Source organism: Cyanistes caeruleus, chromosome 20 (assembly GCF_971803275.1).
Source record: "Cyanistes caeruleus chromosome 20, bCyaCae1.hap1.1, whole genome shotgun sequence".
NCBI classification, from domain to species: domain Eukaryota; kingdom Metazoa; phylum Chordata; class Aves; order Passeriformes; family Paridae; genus Cyanistes; species Cyanistes caeruleus.
Genome location: NC_141720.1, coordinates 10,536,204 through 10,560,441, shown reverse-complemented (window position 1 = coordinate 10,560,441; position 24,238 = coordinate 10,536,204). Strand labels below are relative to the sequence as shown.

The 24,238-nt window shown below is 48.8% G+C and overlaps 1 protein-coding gene and 1 pseudogene across 8 annotated transcripts; one reads left to right on the top strand and one right to left on the bottom strand.

The window, feature by feature from the left end:
* Positions 1-5,655: 5,655 nt before the first annotated feature.
* On the top strand, positions 5,656-22,675 carry LOC111922548 (serine/threonine-protein kinase pim-1-like). Of its 8 annotated transcripts, XM_086858542.1 has the most exons (9): positions 6,290-6,379; positions 6,447-6,553; positions 6,765-6,815; positions 7,518-7,877; positions 8,527-8,703; positions 8,960-9,107; positions 9,297-9,516; positions 10,057-10,191; positions 18,397-18,609. In XM_086858542.1, exons 2-4 carry the CDS (start codon positions 6,530-6,532, stop codon positions 7,821-7,823), a joined length of 381 nt encoding a protein of 126 aa, XP_086714668.1. In that variant the 5' UTR covers positions 6,290-6,379; positions 6,447-6,529; the 3' UTR covers positions 7,824-7,877; positions 8,527-8,703; positions 8,960-9,107; positions 9,297-9,516; positions 10,057-10,191; positions 18,397-18,609. The 8 variants fall into 8 exon arrangements, with proteins under 8 accessions (XP_086714667.1, XP_086714666.1, XP_086714665.1 ...); XM_086858536.1 differs by lacking the exon at positions 18,397-18,609 and adding an exon at positions 22,355-22,675 and having other exon boundaries at positions 5,815-6,553; positions 9,339-9,516; XM_086858535.1 differs by lacking the exon at positions 18,397-18,609 and adding an exon at positions 22,355-22,675 and having other exon boundaries at positions 5,815-6,553.
* On the bottom strand, positions 10,465-12,090 carry LOC147649748 (endogenous retrovirus group 3 member 1 Env polyprotein-like; annotated as a pseudogene).
* Positions 22,676-24,238: the final 1,563 nt, after the last annotated feature.

Below are 24,238 nucleotides of genomic sequence, written 5' to 3'. Positions count from 1 at the left end.
ATTTAAACTGAAATCCCTTGGTGTCTGTCCTGGTTTAGGGCAAATTTGGGGGAAAACCTCCAATGGGGGCTCCCCTCAGGAAGCAAACCCACGTGGCCCTTTTCTCCCACCCCCCAACCGGTTCGGAAAGAGGTTTCTCTGAGAGAAGTGGAAAAAACCTGTTTATTTCACAGGCACAGCACTATCCAGCACAAGAATGAACGATATTAAATTACAAAACCTCTCACTGTTCCGAAGAGATGACGAACTTCAGAGGGTCTCTTTCCTGTGGATGTTCGCTCTGTTATCAGTCCCTCTGGCGCTGGAAAATACCACTGCCCAGGCGGGGCTCCCGGTAGTCCAAGGGTGCAAGCTCCTGGTGCTCCCCCAAGTCCCCAGTTTCAGAGCAGGTTCGATTAGTTTCAGAAAAAGGGAAAGAAAACAGTCCAGGAAGACCTCTCTGCTCCAGCTAGTTGGAAAGCCAAGGCGATCTGTGTCTTGTTGTCTGTCTGTGCTGTAGTCAAAACTCCTGATGCGGGGGGAGCAAGTACAGTCTCTGATAACAGACTCAGTGCTTCTTCAACACTCACTTTAACTCTTAGATGAAATTTTAAGAATACAAAACCGGTGTCTGGGTTAGGTGGACGAATGGGGATACAATTTAACATCATAATCAAACCAGGACAGTGTCCTTTTTGCACTATGAGATCAAACGAACCTCTCATGACTCCCACTTGTGTTAGCAGATTGTGACACCTTCACCTGAACCAGATGCTGTTAGGAGAAAAAGCTGCCTGGAAAATCCCACACAACAAGCCAATGCCAAGGGAGAGCATTTTACTTTCACAACTTCCCTCCTGGTGCCACAGTCCTTTTGGATCACACAGCAAGCAAGAGAACAGCACAAAATACAAGGCTGTGTCCAGTTTTTGGCTGGACCAGCAAATGGAGGGAATGCCAGGGTCCACTGCCACAGACTCTCATCTTGGGGAACAAAACCTCCCCAGGCTCCATTCCAAATGCTGTGCACACCCTGCTGGCTACAAACAACCCCCTTTTTAAGAAGCTGCTGCCAGGAACTCTCCCAAATTAATGGCATCTTAATGGCAATTTTCTTTCAAAATCACCTCTGTTCCAAAGGAAGAATGGAAAGCCCACAGCAATCTCAAAGGCACATATGGTGCACCTGGGGAAATCCTCGACTTAGGGGCCCAGTGGGTTAAAAAATACCCATAAGAAGTCCAGAGTCCAGAGTGCAAACTGCAGCAACCACTTGCTGGATCGTTTTGGCTGTGCTGCACACATCTGCAGCCTGTCCCCCTGTAAGGACAGAAGGACACCCATCAGGGGCTGGGCTGGCTGCTGAGAATGCCTCGGGCAGGAGGATCCTCAGGCAATGAGCAGGTGCCCAGAGCTGCTCTGACACTGAGGCCTCTATGCCCCACAGCAATGGGAACACCACAAGGACACGGCAACATTCCTGTGACATCACAGCAGCAGCTCCCCCAAAAACTGCCTGGAAGGTTCTCCTGGGTCACCAAGGAGCACAAAGGATCCTTAGAGGGCACAGCCTATTGCTCAAAGGATCCAAGAGGAACTCAGAAAATGCAGCAGATGAGGACCCCCCCACAGCCCAGCCTGAACACTGAGAAGGAACAAAGATGTGACCAAAGTAAAGGAAACACAACTTTTGTTCACTGACGCTTCTGACTAAAACCAGCAAGGCTTGTTCCATCTGGGATCTTTGCTCTAGCTCTAGAAAAAACTAAGGTTCTCTACGGTAAATGTACAGAAAGCAGGAACTTGGGGAAAAGAAGGCTGAGAGTGCCAAAGCCTTGTGTGACTTCTTAGACATCTTGTGGCTGAGGGTGTCCAAGGCAATGGACTCACAAGTGGGGTCCCTGCCCTCCCCACTGACAGCTGCCATCTCTCCTTCAGCCTCACACGTGTCTCAAACAACCTCCTGTCCAGGGCCTCCATACATACATTCCATCACCAGCCAGAGATCATCATCGACGAGGTCACCCAGCATACCAGAGGCCACAGCAGGGAGTGCTCCTGGCATCTAGTAGAGCACTGTGGCTTTCCTGGGATCCTGCTGGTGCCTGTGGCTGAGAGGAGTGGGGTGGATGGAATCAGGATGGGTCACACATCAGCAGCCCCACTGCAAGCAGTGCTTTCTCCTGTTGTGTGGGGACCATGTGGTGACTGATATTCGGACTCTTCTGGCTTTGGCTCCTGCAGAGCACACAGAGGGTCAGACACTGGGCTGAGGGAAGGGGTGCCATGTAAACCCAGCACAAGCATTTCTCTTTGGAGAGGGGGTTCTGCAGGGAGAAAGGAGAAGAAGAGACTTTCCTGTCTGCTGAGATTCCCCCTCCTCCTTCAGCAGACATACCACAATCCATTATTACAAGAGTTCATAGGGTCACTTCCATGCCAGGGAGCACAAGTCACTCAAATCTGAACCCTGCCAGACCCCAGCCCTGCATTGCCCATTTGGAGGGTGTGGGGGAATGGAATTTCAGTAGGAGTTGACCCACAATGATACTTTGCCACTTGTGGGTTTCTCATAACCATAGAAGGAGTTTGAGATCTCTTGTCCCCAACACCTGCTCACCCTTCAAGTGCACACATGTGCCTGGGGGCAATTCAGGTTCACTAGAGTGGTGGCTGCTTCCCTTTGAAACAGGAGCTGTTGTCTTTTCTGGTGCCCGTAACTTCCTTCTAACAATTAGAAAGTGGGTGAGTAAAGGAAATGACCCTGGAGGAAAGGGACCAGAACCTTGAAAAAAGATGAAACATCTTTTGTCTGAATTACAAATTAAATCTCTTTCATTTATTTATTTAGTACTAATCTATTACTACAAAAAAAAACATGTTTCTGAGCTGATTGTTGGGATTCAGGGCTTTATTCCTTGTTCTTGTTGTTATTATTATTTATTAGTATTACCTTCCATTGTTAAGACTTTTAAATCCTAGACATTAATAGCAATGGCTGGATGTCACACACTGGGAAAATTCCCTTTCTTTTCCCACCAGGATTAAACTGTACAGTCAACTCCAAGTTGCCAGTGGATTCTAAAGATGGAAAATCCTGTTAATGGTGGGTCTGGTGTGGTTTGGAGCTGGGGAAGGGTCTCATCCCCTCCCAGAGGTGCCCCAAGCCTGTTCTGCTGCCACGTCTGCACTCGCAGCCCCTCACGGCTACCCTGCCCTGGGGACATGGTGGGACCCCCTCCTGCCAGGGCTGAGGCTCCTCATGGCCCCTCACAGCCCCTCATGGCCCCACAGAACCTCTCACATCCCCTCACAGCCCCTCACAGCTCCAGGAGCTCCTCCCAAAGGAGAAGGGGTCGGGCCCTGATCGTTCTCCTTTTACTTTGGTCCCTTCACAGCGCCGAGTAAAGAAAGGCTGAATGGAGCCTTTCGCCAGCGTTTCCCTCGGGGTTCATTGCGGGCTGAAGCTCTGTGCTGGCGCTGACCCGAGCACCAACATCCCTGCAGCCCCCAAGGCCTTTGCTGTCCCCCCGTGTCCATTCCCTGTCCCCGAGTCCCGCCCGGCTCTGGCAGCAGCAGCAGCCGCAGCGCAGCGGGCGCAGGCCCGGCCACGAGCAGCAGCAGCGCCGGCCCTTCCCACCTGCTCCTGCCTCGGCTTCCCAGGGCTTTTGCCAGGGCAATTCTGGACTACAGCAACAATCCCCCACAAACAGCCCTGATTCCTCAGGGCCCGCCTCTGCTGCCCTCAGCCAGCCCTCAGAGGAAGAAAGGATCGGGTTCCAGCGCTGTTTTCAGCCCTGTTTTACTCACCCTGAGGTGACAGCAGGAGGCTGTTGGTGCCTTTGCCTTGGCAATTGTAGATCTCATCTGCTCTTGCCCCTCTTCTGCTTGCCACCTGAATTTTATCTGCAAAACTGCAATTGCTTCTTGCAGTCAGTGCTGCCCACTGTGATTTTGTGACAGTCAACTTGGACTTTTTTTAAAAAGGCCTCATGAGTAGCAGATTATAGAGGAATGGCTAGAGAGCAAAGGTCATATTCCCATGCAGCAGTTAGCTGGGAAAGAATTAGACAATAGAGTACAGTTGGTGTGAGATGTTGCAAAGTCAGGAAGGCCTTGGTGATAACTGTTAACTGAGAACAGGACGCTGTGATCAGAAGAGTGTGAATTCAGCATAGATGAGCGATCACAGGAATGTAGAATTAGGTGGAGTTGACCTTAAATGAAGTATCCAATAATGAGCTTGCTTTTTGCACTATGTATGAGCCTAATTATTGATGCTATGTAAGTGGTGTTAGAGTTACCACTAAACGAGACTTGCTGATCATTCATATTGAGTGCTGCATTTCTCCCACCGAACTCATCAGCAGATCTCCAAATATTCACAAGTACCTGAGCACTAAGTCGAGAGGAATTAAAGCCACACAGGCCACATTTGCAGCACCCAAACACAACCCTATTGTTGGTGCTTCTGAAATAGAATTAACTGACAGAAGCCATCACAGAAATTGCCTCTGGAGTGGCAAATAAAATGAAAAAACCCACCAGGAGAAAGAAAAACCAGAACTTCCTAACTCACTTCATTGTGTCTTCCGAGCAGCAGAAGAAAAAAGAACAGAGAATCTTTCAGGCAGTTCCACAAGCTCAGGGTTCCCATTTCATGAGGAATCTGAGATGCAATTGGCCTTGTTAAAAGGATAAAAGCAAAGGGAATGAATTGGGAATTATTCGGAAAAAATGTACCTTCTTACACACGAAGTTCACCAAGTCATTCCCTGCATTTCTCCTTTTCACATTCTTTCTGTCATCTACTGAGAAGTCCAGCTTATCATGTTCTGGTGCTTATCATCAACTGATTGTGCTCTTGATTTCTACCACTGCAAGAGATGTAGAGTCATCTAAACTGAACACAGAAGCAAAATTCCTCTGTCAGCCCATTTTCATGTTCCAGATCACTTTCAAGATGTCCGTGGGGCTGTTGGAATGATTAGCTCTCCACTGCTGGCTGCAGGCTCTGGAGATTCTTTCTCCACATTCAGCCAGGCTTATATTCCCCAACAATTCCTGGTACCTCATCATGTTTTCTTCAGGTAGAAGAGTAACAATGAAAACCTTACCAATGGCACAACTCCCCTGTCCACAAGGAAAAGAAAGAACAAGTTGTCAAGCTCTTCAAATATTTGTCCTGCTTTGCTGCAAGAGTTGTGCTGCGCTCACAGTGTGGGAAGCCAAGAGAAGCTGCAGCTGGGGGCACATCTTGTGACAGGACTTGCACCTCATTCTCTAGGACAGGTTTTTGGGAAGAACAGACAGGACTGTGGAGAAGATTCTGGGAAAACTGAGACAGCTTTTAAGAAATGAGATGAAAATGGAAAGCAACAATCCAAGATGTTTTCCTCAATCTTTTTTTTCTCCTCTTTTCCATCTTGCACTGTTTCTCCATCCCATTCATTCCAAATGGATCTCACCCCTAAGATCGGAGACTTGGCAAGTTTTAGACCGTGTAAAATACCATGAGCTATACCCAGTTTGCCTTCCCCTGTTTTACTTGGAAAGCAATGAGGGAGACACAAGTGCAGTGCTTGGGTCAGGTACAAATTCTGCATTCAGGGAATGTGCTCAGACAGTGTGTGACCCTCAGCAGGGACAAGGCACAGCAGCAGCCAAGGGCATTCCTGTGCCCCTGTGCAGGAGTCAAGACTCTGGCTCTTGGCTCAACATGGCAAAGTTCCCGTGTTTGGCCAGGCTCAGGGGCTGCCCAGGGAGCGCGGGGCTCGGGGTGGGTCGAGCGGGCAATGGACAAACGGACACGGGAACAAACGGTCCCGGTGTTTCAGTTGCAGCGGCAGCAGCGGCAGCAGACAAAAAGCAAATTAGTCGACTCTGTCGATTCTCCTCTCCCTCTCCCGTGGTCCCGCACCCTCTCTCAGTCTCCCTTTCCCAGTGTTCCCTCCTCTCCCAGTCTCCCTCTCCCAGTGCCCAGCCGGGCCATGCCCCCGGCCCACTCCCTGGGTGGGGCTGCTCCAGACATGGCCCCAGGTGTCCCACCGCAGTCTCGCCTCCACCTGGCTCCGGCTGTGCTGGCGCTGACACTGCTGGGCGGGCATCAGTGCCTGCCTGGGGCTGGGGAGGCATCGCTGCCCTTCGGCTCCACCTGGCCCGAGCCCAGCTCCAGCCCCGACAGAGGCTCTGGTTCTGTCCCCGACCTTGGCCCCATTCCCTGCTTCGGCCCCAGCTCCTCCCAGGGCCCGCAGAGGACACAGGCGGCGCAGTCGCTGCCGCTGCCTCCACTGCAGCTTCCCCAGCCCGAGCTCCGCCACTTGGCAGCGAGGCCGCTAGCCCCGAGCCACTGCTGTCGCGTTCCAAAGAGCGAATGTCTGCGGATGCCCAGCCCAGGGAGGTCGGGGAGCACTCGGGGGCCGTTCCTGGCCCTGGGCCAAGCGCTGATGGCTGTGTCTCTCCCCCAGGGAAGGCGCGGGAGGCCCTGCAGGAGCGCTACGGGCTGGGTTCACTGCTGGGGCACGGCGATTTCAGCAGAGTTTTCGCAGCCATGCGGCTCTTGGATGGTGCCCCGGTGAGCAGCGGGGCTGGTGGCGGGCGGAGAAGTTGGAGGAGGAGGAGCAGGGCGGAGGAGAAGGACAAGGAGGAGGAGGAGGGTGGAGGAGAAGGAGGAGAAGATAGACAAGGAGGAGGAGGGGGGGACGGAGGAGGAGGGGGCAGAGGAGGAGGATGGGGCTGGACATGGATGGCGGCGCACTCAGCCCACTGTTCCCTTTGGCTTGCAGGTGGCCATCAAAAAGGTGCCACGGAACCGTGTTCAGCACTGGGGCGAGCTGGTGAGTGAGCGTGTAATAGACAGAAACTCTTTTGTTCGCCTAAATATATAGATATGATATGATGCTTTGCAAAATTGTGCTTTGTATGTAAAGTCGGGAGGAAGTTGAAGGCCGCTAAATCGCTGAGGCTCGCATAATAATTAACAGCCTAGCAGAGATTCCTGGAATGCCAGGACAAGATAAGCCTTAAAGGGAAAACAGTGAGAAAAGGTCAGCAGAGTAAGTTTGAGGAAGACTTGGAGCTTTCATCCCACGACCACCAGAGAGCAGAAAACGACCCCCTAATAACTAGAGACTCATGCGCAGAGACGCCGGAGAAAGGACACGTAACCCGGAAGCCGAGGCACATAAAAGGAGAAACACGGAAGCGGGAAGCGCGGCAGTTTCGCGGAGAAGAAATTTTTACCTTCTCCCCTGTCGCCTGGCGCCGACTTTTGCTTATTGCTGGCTTGCTGTAATTAATAAAACCTTTCCTTATATCTCTCTCTCTAGTGCATTCATAACAAACGGGACCAGCGGCAGAAGCCGGGGCGTGCCGGGAGGGGATGAGCCGAGTCCCGGCAGGGTGGGAGCCACGGGGACGTCTGGAGGGAGAGTGGGCATGGGGCCAGCGGAGGGTGCAGAGCATCCCGGGCTGGCTGAGGTCTTCCTGAGCCCTGGCACAGCCTCAGCCCCACTGACGGCACCGTTCTCCTCCCGCAGCCCAATGGCACCAGCGCACCTCTGGAGATTGTGCTGCTGGACAAGGTGTCCACAGGCTTCCCCAGTGCTGTGCAGCTGCTGGAGTGGCTTGAGCTCCCCAACCACATCGTGATGGTGTTGGATCGCCCAGAGTGGCGTGAGGACCTGCAGCATTTCATTCAGGCACGGAGGTTCCTGTCCGAGGAAGAGGCGCGGGAGCTGTTCCGGCAGGTGCTGGCGGCCGTGCGGCACTGCACCAGCTGCAGGGTCCTACACCAAGACATCAAATCAGAGACCATCCTGGTTGACCTGGCCAGGCAAAACTGATTGACTTTGGCTGTGACACCTACCTTCAGGAGACAGCCTACACTCAATTTGCAGGTGAGCCCACACAGGGGCAGGCTCCCAGTCCTGGCATCTCCTGGCCCAACATCTCCTGGCCCAACCTAAGTGTGGTAGCAGGGATTCTCCCTTTTACTGCCAGTAACAGCACTGAGTCTTCAGCTGAGTTTCTTTTGAGCAGGGCCGGGTGGGGAGCCATCTTCCAGCCTTGCTGGCAGCTTTTGCCCACCACTCTTCCCAGGACTAGGGCTGGGGCTGAGGCAGTCAGCCTAACAGAATCCCCAGTGGGTGGGTGTAGCAGAGAGAGGGAGCCAGGACCTGTGTACCAGCTGGTTTGGTGTGCAGGTGAGAATGGGCTTGGACTGCTGTGCTTCCCTGGTTTGCCTTGGTTCATAATATTTTTTGGGCAATGCCAGCAGGAAGAATGTAGGTATGGTTTTTCCCCAGCACTGAGTGGGTATTTTCTTTTGCGTGTCATGGTTGGGCCTTGCCAGGGTTTCTGCTGCCCTCTTCCAGCAGCAGTGGCTTCTTTTCCAACCCTGGGTTTGTACACAAGTCCCAGGTGCTGGTGAGAGGGCAGCGGGTCACCCTGTGTGCCACTGGGGCAGCCCCCACATGCCCAGGGATGCTGGGGCCAGGCTCTGGGAGCAGCAGCATCCCCCTGATGAGCTCTATCCATATTCCATAGGAACACTGTCATACAGCCTCCCGGAATGGAACGACTTTGGGTGGTACCATGGCGAGGCAGCAACCGTCTGGTCCCTGGGCATCCTGCTGCATGAGATGGTCTGCGGGAAGCACCCTTTCAGGAGGGGCTGGAACATCAGCTGGGCCCAGCTCCCGCTGCCACAACGGCTCTCCCAAGGTGGATCCTCATCTCTGGGCACGGGGGGAACACCAGTGTTGGGAGACAGGAGAGGGCTCATGAGCATCCCGCTCTGGCAGCTGCTGAGGAGCTGGCACATGTCCTGCTTTCCTGTTCTCCTCCAAAACAAAGAATTGATGGGAAAGTTTAGGCCCAGCTCTGAGCACATCCAGTGTGGCCTGGGCACAGGAATAGTGGGGCAAAGTAGACAGGTGCCTTCTCCAACTGACCAGTGGTTTGTGGTTTCTCTCCCCAGATTGCCAAGTTCTGATCAGGCGGTGTTTATCCCTGCACTACTTGGACAGGCCCTCATTAGAAGACCTGTTCTGTGATCCCTGGATGCAGGATATTCATCTGCCATAGAAGAAGGGAGAGAGCCACAGGCACAGTGATGCAGGGACCTGGTAAGTTACAGTTCCACACATGCCCTGGCAATCAGCAGCAAAGAAACCCAGACTTTTTTGTCCTGCCTGTGTCACTGCACTGGGGTCATCAAATGGGAACACGCAGCCCTTGTGCTGGAGCTGAGCTGCTCTGCCCAGCACTGGTGGCCACCATCTGAGCTGATTTTGCTTGTTCTTGTTCACTGATAGCCGGGCTCTGGGCAGAACCCTGACAGCCTGGTGTCACCCCAGGGCAGAGGGAGCCCCTGGAGAAGCTGTACCAGGTGGGGCTGCTGCTGCTGCTGCTGGAGACATGGAGGACAACAGCAAGGATGACAACCTCTTCCTCCACCTGGCCACCAGCAGCTGGCGATGATGGACTTTGATTCTGGCACCTTCTTCAGAGCCAGGCTCCACAGCAAATTTTCAGGTAAGTCCAGACCCAGGGGAATGCTCCCAGATTTGTGCATTGGCCGGGAACCAAAGGTTTCCCCTTTGCTGGGGTGGATGCAGCTGATTCTTCAGTGGCTGCCCAGCTGGTTTTTGGCAGGGCTGGGGCGTGGGCTGGGGTGGTTACGAAATGAAATGGGATCCTGGTCCTGCCAACAGCCCCCACCACCCACCGTGCCCCTGGCTGGGGCTGGGGCAGCCAGCCTGACACAAACAAACCCCCATGGCAGGAGCACAGGTGGGACTCCAGAACCTGGTCATGGCTGCTTTGCTTTGCAGGCAAGGAAGGGCTTGGGCTGCTCCACTCCCCTTCTTTGTTTTGGGATCACCATGATTTTGGGCAACAGTGCAGGATGAAGGGAGAAAGCATGGGCTTCCCTGACCTGTGGGTGGGGTTTCCCTAGAATGTAGGGGTTGGGCCTTCCTCAAGCCCCTGACAGAGGTATATTTTACCATTTTACTTGTTTCCCCTTTTTGTCTGTAACCTATTTTCATTAATTTGTTGTTTGTTTTTCTAAAGGAAGCATTCAAGGTGGGGTCCAGTCTGGATTGGGAAGTGCTTGGGACCAGCTGTGGTGTGGATGGGCCGTGTCCTTGGAGAAGACTGAGGACATCATTTGGGACCAGCTTTTCTTCTGGCAGTGGATGGTGTGAGGTGGGTTGACAAGTTCGGCGGGAGAAAATGCAGCACTCAATATGAATGATCAGCAAGTCTCATTTATTGGTAACTCTAAAACCACTTATATAGCATCAATAATTAGGCTCGTGCATAGTGCAAAAGCAAGCTCATTATTGGATATTTCATTTAAGGTCAACTCCACCTAATTCCACATTCCTGTGATCGCTCATCTATGCTGAATTCACATTCTTCTGACCACAGCATCCTGTTCTCAGTTAACAGTTACCACTCAAGTCTTCCTGACTTTGCAACATCTCACACCACCTGTACTCTATTGTCTAATTCTCTCCCAGCTAACTGCTGCATGGGAATATGACCTTTGCTCTCTAGCCATTCCTCTACAGTTCCCCTGTTTTCTTTTTGTACTAACAAAACTGTAGAAGTAGCCTTCTTTACCATATTTTGCAAGCATTGCAGTATGCAAGGAATAAACAGTAGCACAATCACAATGATCAATAGAACAACAATTGCCATTTGTGCCAAATTTTTTTAACCATCCTGTGAGACCTAGGGATTGAAACAATTCCTCTAATGGATTTGTTTCCATGGTTAATTTTTTCATATTGCTCTGTAGTTGTTGAAGACGAGCATAAATAGACACTGAATGGTCAGAAAGATTCATGCAACACATCCCATCAAAGTCTTCACAGCCATGGCCCTGTGCTAATAGCAAAAAATCAATAGCAGCTCTATTCTGCAGTACAGCATGCCTAACACTGTTCATATCCAAAAGCAAATCAGACAAAACCTTTGATGTAATGTTAAACTGTTTTCCTGTCCAACATGCCAGTCGTCGTAACTGTGTTAAGGCTTGAGCACTAGATACTCCAGGTGTAAAAATAGATGACACAATTACTGTAGGACATTCCCAAAGTTCAACCTAATCTTTGCATTCTGGTCCCAATTGAAACACACTTCTCTTTGTTCATAACCTGGTTCTATTGGCTCCTAATAGTTGCTGTATAGTGGGTGCAAACAATGTCAATTTCCCAAAATAACAAGGCCCTCCATAAATGTTTGCTGGCAATCCTTGCCATGCACGATCTCCACAGATTAGAAAAATACCAGGTGGTAATTGTAGAGATGTACTGCTAGAATTTACTTTACAAGACCAATCGCCACAGTATGCATCATTATTTTGCAAATATAGCAAATTTGCTGGAGAAACATTTGTACCATTTGGCCCATGAGACTTTTTTGCATGATTGCTCCTAGCCCAATTGACAGAAGTTAAACAGTAATTGCTAGGGGCTGAACCTAACAGTCTTAACCCTTGTGGTTCTGACACAGTAACATTTAAACCTGTAGCAATGTACCAATTTTGAGCACCAATGGGATTTGCTGGAATTAAACCTGTGTCACAGATATTGATCATGAATTTACCTGATGGAATTTCACATAATGTTTTGTTTGCTTCCTTGGGTGTTTTCCAATTCTTTGTCCAGTTTTTAAACATTGTGGCATTGAGTGAATCATCTAAAGGTGCGCCCACTAAACAAGTTCGAAAAGGATCCAAAGGGGTAGCCATTGAAAGGCAAGTATTATCCTGTCCAGTTTGATTAGCCCACGTTACCCACATATTTTGTCTCTCATCCATGTCAATCAAAAACCCTTCATTTCCCTTTATCATGGTAAACCACAACAATGACCTGATCAGAGATAGTCCTTTAAGGACTTTAAAAGGACTGTGGCAGTTCAACCAGCATCTTGGCTGGATCCCATGTGAGATCTTGCTTCCTTTTTCTTTTACCCCTCTGCCTCGCCCGTTGATTTGGTTGCTTCGAACCACAGGGTGTTCCATCTTCTCGGCAGCAGGGATAACTTTCAGGGAAAGACCCCTTTTCTTGAGACTGCCGTTTTAAGAATTGCTCCCAATTTTTATTTTTGTACCCCTGGGATATCACACCTCACCTGTGTCAGTGTCTTGCGACAACGTATTGTGGTTATTTCAATAATATATGGTAAAGGGGTATTAGGATGATAACAATAATTTTCTGGATTTATCCCAAAAGCAAAAATCTCCCACCATCTATCAGATCCTTTCTCAAATTGTCCTGTTTGCACACCTTCCTGTAATGCAATCTCAGTCAAATTTCTTTCAAAGTTGTAACACTCTGTACAAATCCCTCTTGGGGATCAGCCCCACTTAGAATGTATCCACCACTTTTCTTTACACACTTTACAAATGTAACATTCACAATTTGGTACTGTACACAAGATTTTCATGTGAGAGTTCATCAGATCCCATCTCTATGTTGATGGTAGAGAGCGAGAAGTATCTGCTAAATTTTCTGGATCAGCTGAAGGTGAATTACTGGGATCAGCAGGTTTAGTCCATCGGCTCGGCACCCAGACAGACCCTGTGGGGGTAGGCACACAAAGATAACCACATCCCCAATACAGTACCTTGCTGGGACCTCCCCACAGACCCATTTTTGGATCCTTATAGCAAACCCATATTGGACTTCGAGTTTTCTCTGCTTCAGGTGCACTATGACGTATTCCTGCAGGCAAATTACTGTTTCCAAAAATACACAGAAAATTTAAAACAAATAAACAATGCAATAATCGTTCTTGTGGATCTTTGATCTCCCTAAATTTGTTCAGATATTGCTTTAAGGTACCATTAGCTCGTTCTACTATTGCCTGACTTGTGGGGGAATGTGGAATCCCTGTTATGTGTTTGATTCCCCATGATTGCATCACCTGCTTAATTCTACTACTACAATAAGCAGGTCCATTGTCTGTTTTAATAGAACGTGGAACTCCCATGGCTGCAAAACAACTTACTAAATGTCGCTCAACATTCCATGCTTTCTCACCAGATTGAGCTGTGGCCCAGATGTAATGACTATAAGTATCGATGGTGACATGTACATACTTAACTCTCCCAAATTCTGCAACATTGGTAATATCCATTTGCCACAATTCATTAGCCTGTAGTCCTCTAGGGTTTACCCCAAGACCCAATCCACTGCCTTGATTATGAAAACTACAAATAGGACATGCTTTGACAATAGCCCGAGCCTCCTCTAAAGGTATCTGAAACTCCTGATGGAGACCTTTTGCATTTTGATGAAAGATGGCATGAGCTTCTCTAGCTAATGTCTGTGGTGGGACAGGACTATTTTGTGACAATGAAACCAATCGATCTGCCCTAGCATTTCCTTCTCCTAAACCCACATCCCATTTGTGGCTACGAATATGGATAATAGCAAAGGCAGCAGTCCTCAACTTCACTGCTCCTTGAAGTTGCAAAAACAGTTCATATAAACGAGGATTTTTTACTTCCTTAATGTCTGCATTTTCAATATGTTCACTCACTCCTGCAACATATAAAGAATCAGTTACCACATTAACAAGACCCTTAAACTGCACCAAAACCCAAACAACAGCAACTAATTCCAGAGTTTGTAATGTGTCCTCCTTTCGAGCTGGAATAATATGATGATTCCATTGTCCTTCTGAATTTTGCCGTGTAGCAGCAGCTGTACGAGATTTCTTTCCAGCATCAGTGAACACAGTTGATGCTCCTGCTAATGGCACAAATGATCGTTTGGGCTTTTCAATCCAATTCTGCTGACCTATCCATCGTAGTGGTATTCGAGGCACTTCCTCAGTACTGACTACACTGCTGTTGTCAAGAAATGCTTCTTGCAATATGGAGCTGTGAATGAAATACCAGTCTAAAGTGTCCTTTTTTACTGGTATCTGAATTTCAGCTGGATCTGCACCTATAATTTGCCACAATCGCTTCCGCCCTTGTTTTATCAAATTTGCTAAAATTTCAATTTTTTGAATTAAGGTATGTCTCTGTTGTAGTGGTGGCAACAACCACTCTAATACCCATATTTCCCCTGTTTTCTTTTGTTGCTGTGTCAGGGCACCAATGAGATGTTGAGATCCAAACCATACAGTAAGATTAATGTCCAAGTCTGGATCTCGCCTACGAACAACACCTGTCTGGATACAGCCCATTATTTTATTGAGAGCTTCTTGTTCACTGGTGACCTGTATAGGTGCTGTAGGATCAGTACCTTTTAACAAAGGTCGTAAGGATTGTAAAAGTTCATTAGGAATACCCACAACAGGTTTAATACATTGTAAATCTCCTAGCAATCGCTGAGCATCATGAACAGTATGAAGTGACATGTTAAGTGACAGTTTCTGAGGGGCAACATACTGCTCAGTTAAAGTCCACCCGAGATATTTCCATGGGGATGACAGCTGTATTTTCTCAGGTGCAACAACCAGTCCATTCTGAAGTAGTTGTGTTTGAATGTCCTTAACTTGTTTATCTGCAAAAGGTTGTGACTGAGCAAAAAGAATGTTGTCCATATAATGATAAATAATAGTTGTAGGCCATCGAACACGTAGTGGCTGCAAAGTATTATCAACATCAAGCTGGCACAAGGTAGGAGAATTATGCATACCCTGTGGTAAAACTGTCCGTTCAAATCTCTTGTCTGGTTCTGCTCTATTTAATGAAGGCAAGGTAAAAGCAAATCTGCAAGTGTCCTGTTCATGCAGTGAGATAGTGAAAAAACAGTCCTTTAAATCAATTATTAACAAGGGCCAATCTTTTGGTAGCATTGCAGGATTGGGCAAAGCAGGTTGTAGTGCCCCCATTGGCTCCATTTGTTCATTTACTGTATGTAAGTCATGCAGCAATCGATATTTCTCAGATTTCTTTTTAATAACAAAAATAGGAGTATTCCAAGGACTTGTTGACAACTTTAAATGTCCTTGTTGATATTGTTCCAGCACTAATTGATGAGCTTGTTGCAGACTTTCCCTTTTTAAAGGCCACTGTTCAACCCATACTGGTTCCTGAATTATCCATTTAAGTGGGAGTGGGAAAGTCCAAAGAATGGCCTCTATTCTAAAGGGTGCTCATTGGTCAAAATAACGCCAAGTTGTGATGAAATATCTCGTCCAATTAGACATTGAACCTTGTCTGGTAATGGAACAATTGACAAAATAGAGCTGATGACCTTCCCATCTAATTGAAGCTGGATTTGTGGAGACCTTTTTGCTAAAGTTAAGCCTCCCACCTCTGTAACAGTAACCATACTAGGCAACATAGGCCATTCCTGGGGCCAATATTGTGGAGCAACAATACTTGAGTCCGCCCCAGTATCCAATAGTCCTTCTAATTGGTGGGATTCTCTGTTATAATTGAGAACAACTGTTCACTTGGGTCGAGTGTTTCAGTCCAGAGTAAGTAATATAAGTCCTCCTGTAGAACCAAATCCACCCGTACCCCATGACTGATTTTTCTATGGTGTCAATTGATGGGTATATTGTGGCAGCGGCACCAATTGTGCAATTTGCTGTCCCTTATCAATTCTGGCTGGTGGTGCCAGTGTATATGCCATGATATATATTTCACCAGAATAGTCCACATCAATTATTCAAGGTAAAATAAACAGTCCCATTAAACTAGCAGATGAACGTCCCAACACTATTGCACCCATAGCTTTTCCATTTATTATCAGTGGTCCAATAATTCCTGTGGGAATCTTGTAGGGCTGTGATGTCAATAAATCCACAGTCATTGAGGCTGCCAGGTCCAGGCCGAGGCTCCCTGCTGTGGCAGGTTGGAGGGAAGTTGCACTGATGTTCCGGCAGCTGCTATTTGTGTCCTGGTGCGGCGGCTTCTCGCGCTGACCTTCCCATTTCCAGTCTCCGGCGGCAGACAATATCAGCGTGGGTATTGGACCGACACTGATTGCCCCAAACAGAGGGTACAGTACATTCCTTCCGAATATGTCCAAGGTTGCCACAGCTAAAACATTTGAATCGGGAGGCTGGAATCCTGCCATTGTTGGTTGTAGCCGCTTGTAGGGGTGCAAGAGCTGCTAAAACCTGACTCTGATTAGATGCAGCCTGCTTTTCTAACCCTTGCCGTAGTTCTTTAATTGCCTGGACTAACATTGCCTGTGAGCCCACTGGTATATTAGACATCCTCTCTAATGCCTCTTCAATAGTCCAGTTAGCATTTAGGGAATTTAAAACTGACCTGGTTGCTGGATTACAATTTTGTAATGCACATTGTTTTAATAATGCTCCCCTCATATGTTCAGGAACACCTGCTCGTTCTATAGCTGTAGCTGCTTTATCAATAAATGCTCCAAATGGCTCATCTCACCCTTGTTTAATACCCATATAAGATGGAATACCTCCTGGCTCCTTAATCCGATCAAACACAGCTCACACTAACCGCATTCCTTCTCTCAATTTATCTGGTCCCAAAATAGCTTGTGCTTCCACTTGACTATATGCTCCTAATCCCATAAGTTCTTCCAAAGTTAGCCCATGCAGTGGATCACCTGCCTGTCTTTGCACATTTACACTTTCTTGACAATAAGCTTGCCAGTGTGCATTAAACAACTGCTGATGCTGACTAAGAATCAATTTCATAATACTCTTACAATCTGCAGGCAACAAAATCTGTGTACCCCACAAATAATTAATCATCTGTCTAACCGGTTCACTGGTCACTCCAAACTGACTGACTGTAGATCTCAACTGTGATAACCATTTCCAATCTAAAGCTGTAATTTGAGCTTGTATTCCTCCCCCTTGCATCAGTGCAAAGGTTACGGGACATGCTACTTCCAGTACATCTGCTATTTCCTGATCTCCCTCTTGCAAAATATTCCGTGCCAACGTAGCCCATGTCTCCCTTCTTTCCCGTGCAATAGCCTCACCTAACTCACGCCCTACCCCAGAGACAGATTTATTTCCCATAGGGGAGGATGGTAACAGTGCCGAAGGCTCCGTTCCAGAATCAAGGGTAGTAGGTGAAGGAATTTGAGACAACACAAAAGAATTAGCAGCTGCAGCAGGGGTCAGTGACTGCGTGGGGGGGATCAAAATTACTGTATTCGTGGCGGGTGGCAGTGGACACTCATTAATTCCCTCTAATAATCTGTTTTTTGACATAGCTGCAGATGCCTGTGTGGCAGCTGCCTGTTCAGCCTGATACTGCAAAAGAACATTATGAACTGTCCGCCACAGTTTTCCCAATTTTTTAGCAGTTTTATCATCATCTAAAGTAGCTTCCCACAATTTATCTCCAAATTTTCGCCACTCACTTAATTCATGGACTGTATGGGGATTCTGAAAACAATCCTGAGCATACCCATAAGCAAGAAGTCCAGGAAGCTCCTTGCGCAAATCAAAATCTTTAACCTGTCGCTTTTCTAAAAAGCAGGTAAAAAATGCTGCTTACCTTTCCATCTTACCGTCAGCGCTGTTGCAGCCCCTACAAGGTTTCAGCAGCACGTTACGGCAGGACTCTCCTCTGAGGTCGCCTGGGGCGCGGCACCATTGCTGTGTGATCAGGACTCTCCTGTGAGGTTGCCTGGAACATGGCATAGCTGTTGCTTTTCGCCGTCCTTGCTGCAAAGGACCCGTCCCCTGTTGCCGACTCCCTTGGCCAACTCCGACTCCTTTTTAAGGTTCCAAAGGTCCCAAAGGTCTCTAGGGTCCCAAAGGTCCCAAAGGTCCCTGTTGTTCGGGTGCCATTTGACGAGTTCGGCGGGAGAAAATGCAGCACTCAATATGAATGATCAGCAAGTCTCATTTACTGGTAACTCTAAAACCACTTATATAGCATCAATAATTAGGCTCGTGCATAGTGCAAAAGCAAGCTCATTATTGGATATTTCATTTAAGGTCAACTCCACCTAATTCCACATTCCTGTGATCGCTCATCTATGCTGAATTCACACTCTTCTGATCACAGCATCCTGTTCTCAGTTAACAGTTACCACTCAGGTCTTCCTGACTTTGCAACATCTCACACCACCTGTACTCCATTGTCTAATTCTCTCCCAGCTAACTGCTGCATGGGAATATGACCTTTGCTCTCTAACCATTCCTCTACAGTGGGTCCTCATCTCCTTGGCATGGTTGGGACAAGAGCTTTTGGGAGATGGCAGCGGGCACAGGAGCATCCCGCTCTGGGCAGCTGCTGAGGGGCTGGATCTGCCGTGGCTGGCTGCAGGCTGGGCACATGTCCTGCCCTCCTGCTCTGCTGCCAAAGGCAGCAGTGATGGGCAGCTTTGGACCCAGCTCTGAGCACGGCCAGTATGGCCTGGGCACCATGGGTGGCTGGGACAAGGGGACAGGAGTCTTCAGCTGACGGGCGGTTTCTGGTTTCTCTCCTTGCAGCCGGGCTCTGCGGATGCTGAGGCTGCTCTGGGCTCTGCCAGGGCTCTGCTGGGCTCAGCACCGGGCTGGGATCAGCCAAAGAAGAAACAGTGTGACCTCTAGCAGAGACTTGAGCATTTCGGCAGTGCAGCTCAAGTCTGCACAGTGTCCAGCTCCATGGGAAAACATGACATCCCCCAAAAATAAACTTGTTCAATAACTTCTGAAATGAAATCAGTCTGGGATGACCCCAAATGACATTTTTCATCTTGCTCAAGCTGTAGCTCAGCCCTTCTCTGAACAGTTCTCTCCCCCACCTGCCTTTTACTTCACAACTGTTCCCTCCTTTCCCCCAGTGAGTTCCCAGCCCATCACAATCTCCATCACACTGCAGCCTTCCCTGATGCCCCTCACCATGAGGAAGGCCAAGCCCCAGGCTCAGGGACTCACCCTGTCATCACTGGCTAAAGAACAGCAATGTTTCAAAGGTCCAGTGGGATTTTAGTGTCATTCAGAGCTGCTCTCTAGCCCTCAGCTGTCCTCACTGCTGAGTTCCCACTCCCTTTTCCTCATCCTTCCAGCAGGATGAGATCTGTGAATCCCCTTGTTATAAATGAAATTAGAATTTTGACAACTAAGTCCCTTGGGCAGCTTAATTAAAAATGAATACAATTTAGTAAATTGAGTAGTAATTTGGTATAAACGAATACCAATAATATTCTTTAGTAAAAGAATATAATTTAGCAAAAAATTACAATTTATATATATATATAATCTGCTAGTAATTAAGTATGATTAAAGCATAAGCAAAACCAACCGGGGTACGGGGAGGGCTTGTTACCCCACCTCATGTACAAAACCACCTAGGGTATGGAGGGGGTTTCTTACCCTGGCTCATATACAAAACAAAGTACTTTAAACTTATATACTGTATGCTTATACATATTCATTAATATGTATTCATTGTTTCCTGTAAGTTTCCTGCTATTTCTGATTTGCGTCACTATTCTTCATGGCACAGGCCTCACTTGTCGTTACGGGGTCTCCAGTCTTCTTTTGGTGGTCTTTTGGCAAAGGCCTCTCCTCTTCCTTGTTGTCCTTTGGATAACCTTATAGGTTTGCACGTGCTTACTAAGTGTTGTGTTATGTTACTCTACTAATTAGTCTTATATTAACTGATTTTTAGGCTCAATGCCTAAAGTCATTCTAATTTTGTCCATCTCAAGGCCATTTTCATCTTGGGACATCATTTATCTTCCAAACTACATCCTGTACTTCAATTTTAACATGTAACATCTGTAAAGGGGTGCATCTGCCTTGTAACACTGATTCTTTTGATTGCTTCTAATAATAACTTTATTAACAGTTACTATTTAGTTAGCACAAATCAATTCCATTTACTACAATTCCCCATTTCTCTTTTTGATCACATTGATTCATGCTTTTAAAAAAAAACAACTTGAATCTTAGTATTTTTTTATATTCTCAATAATCTGGTTTTTTACATTCACTTTATTTCCAATTTTTTTAACATTTCTTGTGCTGCATCAAGTTTTTTGCACTCTCAAATTTGGTTAACATTTTTTTGAGCTATTATAATTACTTTTCGTTCAGTATTCCTTGAATTACTGAATGGATTAGTCTAATAAGGCATAGACTCATACAAGGTAGAAACAATAATCTTAATGTAAAACACAATATCATAAATTTTAACTTTTTTCACTAAGTACTTTAAAAAGGTTATCTCACCAATCAGTCTTCAGAATAGAATTCCATTTTTGAACTGGTACATGTGCTACTCTTAATTTCTTCAGCAATTTTCGTGATGGCTTCTTCATGATCATTTATTTCCACACAACATTCAGATTCGTTAAACCTACAAAGTCCCCCTTCTTCAGTTAACAGATAGTCCATGGCCATTCTGTTTTGATCTACTCATGCTCGCATTTGTGAATGGTGCTTGGCCAGCAACTTTAGGGCAGTAGAGGTATGGTTTGAAACAATGTTAACTACTGCTTGTAGTCTTATGAACTGATTCAATAGATAACATATTGCTCCTGGACCTCGGTAGAATGAAGAAGGAGGGTTGTATAACTCCTAAGGTACAGATTCCTTTCCACATTTAAGGTAATTCACTATACGCTCTTTGCTCACAAATCTAATATATTCTATCAGGGGCTTTTCATTTGTTACTAGTTGTATCTGGTTGTTCTCAATAGAATTTTTGGTCGCTTATGGATTGGTAAGGGTTAGCTCCAAGACTTTTATACTAGCACAACTAGCTGATGGAGCCCCGACCCACTGGGGCTGCGGGGCGGGGCGGCACCGCGGCTCCCCGGGCAGCAGCCGGCCCTCTGCCCCCTCCAGAGCCCGGCGCCAGCGGCTGCTGGCCGGGCCTCAGGCCTGGGCGGGCACGGGAGGCCGGGGCTGGCCGCAGGCAGTGCCCGACCGAGGGGCAGAGCTCGCACTAGCCCTTCCCTCCTGCCGCTCTCTCCAGCTGGCACAGAACGAGAGCCGAGCGGCCGAGCACCTGCACCGGGCCCTGCCATACCTGCAGAGCCCACAGGAGCCCCTGCAAGAGGCGGCCATCAGGTTCATCGGTGAGCCACGAACCGGGGCTCCCTCCCGGCCTCACCACAACTCGGCCCCAGCCCCGGCTGCTGCCCCGGCAGCGGCACCCGGGCCCGGCGCCCTGGAGCCCCGGCTGCCCTCGGGGCTGCTGCTGTCGGCCTCTGGCAGCCGTGCCCTTGGGCTGAGTCAGGGTGCGGCAAGGGCCCGGGCTGAGCCCTGCCGGGGCGGGAGGCCGTGTGAGCACAGGGCTGGCAGCGCCGCTGGCAGGGAGCTGTGCTGCTGGGACCCTGACAGGCTCTGTGTTCCCAGGGATAGCCGGGCGGTTCCTGAGGGGGCAGAAGTGAAAGAAATTGGCCAGAAGACAAGACTGCCATTTGATGCCTTTATTACGATTCAGCTCTTGGGGTGGGGGGGGGGGCGAGGAGTTGTTTGCACCATTGGCCGTTCCCACACTGGCAGCTCGAAGGAGGAGGCACAATTCAGCTTTGCAGCACACACTGCAGAGCTGAGGCTTCCGTCATCATGAGAGTAGCCAAGAGGCCTGTTGCTCTTGCTCATTGTCTAGAGGGGTCAGTCCTTTCCAGTCCTCTTAGGTCATGGTGATGCAGGAAGATGGTTTCTAAGCAGGCTTAGGTGATGCAGGGAGATGATCTTTCATCATAGCTTGCTAGAATACGTTTCCTTGGCCTTTTATTCCTCTGTTAGCTCGTTGTTTTGGTGTCCTGTATGCCTTAGTTTGCATATTACTCAGTTGTACAGCTTCATGGGACTTTCTTTGTTCTAGTGTGGCACAGCGTCCCTGGGCGCAACTTCTCTGGCATACCTTTCTAATGGGTTGCTTTTGTTAGTGTGACCCAGCCCCCATGGGAGCTGCTTTGTTACATAGTAGCAAGGAAGTAAGGGGAAAGGGATAGAGGAATGTGTCATAAGAACCTTTAAAACACTTCAGAAACCGATAAGTAATTAACATTACTATTAACCATCGGAGTAAACAAGGGGTACAAGGTTTACAAATGGGATAAGAACATTAACTGTACATAACTAAACACAGTATTTTAACCAGGGTGGATTTCTTGAGAGATTTTATTCATGACAGAAGGAAGAGCTGCAGCTCATTTACAAATGTGAGTGAGGGCAGTGGGCTGTCAGCGGAGCTGCCTGAGGGGAGCTGCAAGTCCTGTCCTGGCTGCAAAGGGCTCTGCTCAATGTGTGGATGAAGGGCAGCGTGGGCAGAACACACCAAGATTTCACGTGGGGCATTCGTGGCCAGCAGCTTCGTGCTGATCCCCTTGGTCCCTGCTCCCTGCTGGCCATGGCAAGAGCTGTCTGGGATGGCCCTGGCAGGGGGCTCTCCGTGGGCCCCTGCAGCTCTGGGATCTGACCATGGCTCTGTTTGTCTCTCTTCCAGCCCTTAAGAACATGGTTCATGACACCAGCCCTGCCATCGGAAATCTGGCAATTCAAACGTTTTGCATCGTCCAGGCAGTAGAGAGGGCTCGATATTCTGTCTTCGAGAACCTGCAAGATCAGCTCCACAGGGCATGGAGGACACGGCCTCGTCTGTTGGGCCTCGGCTGGCTGCGCTGCTGGAGCTCTGCTGGGAACTGATCTGGCAGGCTCTGTCTGCTGGGGCCACCTGAGCCAGCAGGGATTTTTGTTTCTTAAAGATTGTTCTTTTCTTCTTTTCGTTTTTCTTTAGTATGTAAATAATATAGCATATGTTATAATACACTGAGTCCCAAGACCTTTCTTTTGCTGCCCAGGGTGCACAGGGCATAGGGGAAGAGGGGGAAAAGGGTGGTTGTGCTCAGCGAGCTGCTGGGGCGTGCAGTGGTGCAGGGAAAATTTCCAGAAACCCTTGGCCTTTGGTGGTTCTGCTGAAGGCACAAGCCCTGTCCCAGCCAGGAAGCACCACTATCTGTATCCTCCTGCCCGTGTGTTGCTGCCTGGATTGCTGAGGCCTCCCAGGTGCCTCTTGATCCAGCCCATCTGGAGCTCCTGTGGGGCTGAGGCGCTGCTGCCGGGCCACGCTGGGGGAGACGCTGAGGGAATAGGGCTCTGGGAGGCTGTAAATGGATGAGGGGCTGTGGAGACCCAGATGGGACAAAACCGTGGGAAGGCGTTCTTAAAAACGAGATTCACTTAATAAATTATAAAAATAATTTAATATAAACAAAAGACAATTAGGAGACAAAAGAAATAAAGCAAAGGGTTAAAACGGCCGGGTGCCCTGGCGGGTTGCCAGGAACACCCCTGGTATCTCAGGAACACTCCTTTTATCCCATCTTTGCTGTGAGAGGTTAGTGCATATTCAAGCATGTCCCCTCCCTGGTTCCACCTTCTTGGATCATGTTATTTTCTGCTGGTCAGCATATTTTGGAGTTTGGTTTCCTTTTTGCTGCAGATGGTCACTTGTTGATAACAGCCTGGGCCCCTCATCCTTCCCCTGAGGGCAGCTGGTCTTCATATCTTCTGCTGATAACAGTTTGGCTTTTATTGTTCTCCTGATAACAACTTGGGCCCCAGTGTCCTTGCCCTCTGGGGTTTCCTTGCCTTGTACCTAGGAAATTCTTTTAAACTTAAGACTTGTTAGCATAGCTAAAAAGTATTTAATATATATATTCATCTGCGAAAGCCAATATCACAATACAAATTTATAACAGCGTGAGGGGGATGTGTGAAGGCTGGAGGCTCCAAGGGGACAGGAGGCCCCTGAGGGGCCAGGGTGGTGGGAAGACCTGAGGGACTGGGTGTCAGAGGGCATAAGCAGCCCCCGGGCAGCCACCTTGCTCCTGACACCCGGCTGATCTGGCACTTCCCCAAAATATCTCCCAGCCCTGCAGTAGAAGCCCTCGAGGCTGGGACACCACCCTCCAGGAGGGTGGGGACAGCCCAAGGTGCCCAGGCTAGGCTGGCTGGGGACATGGAGGGCAGGGTGGTGCTGCCAGGCCACGGCCACTGGGTGCCTCCAAGAAGGGGCAGTGGGCAGAGGCAGGGCTGGCCACCAACCCAGGCCCTCGCGGCTGCCCAGGACACGGTGCTGTGACCGAGGTATCCCTTACACAGAGCTCGGGGCCCACAGAGCTGCTGCCACCATGGGGAGGGCGGCGATGTCTCCTCTAGCAGGGCTGCCGAGTCGCTGCTGCCCAAGGGGCTCTGGAGCCCACAGAAACAGCAGCAGAGTGTGCCCAGGAACAGCAGCAGCCCCAACGTCGGCACCTGCACAGTGAGGCATCCGCAGCAGCCAGGTGCCAAACAGGGGGAGGCTGTGGGCACAGTTGCCTTTGGTTTG

Excerpts from the sequence above, each read along its gene's own strand:
- LOC111922548 (XM_086858538.1), top strand. The coding sequence starts at position 5,775 with ATGGACAAACGGACACGGGAACAAACGGTCCCGGTGTTTCAGTTGCAG. Across the intron at positions 6,554-6,764 it reads GGCTCTTGGATGGTGCCCCG|GTGGCCATCAAAAAGGTGCC; the intron begins GTGAGCAGCGGG and ends TTTGGCTTGCAG. Across the intron at positions 6,816-7,121 it reads TTCAGCACTGGGGCGAGCTG|AGACGCCGGAGAAAGGACAC; the intron begins GTGAGTGAGCGT and ends ACTCATGCGCAG.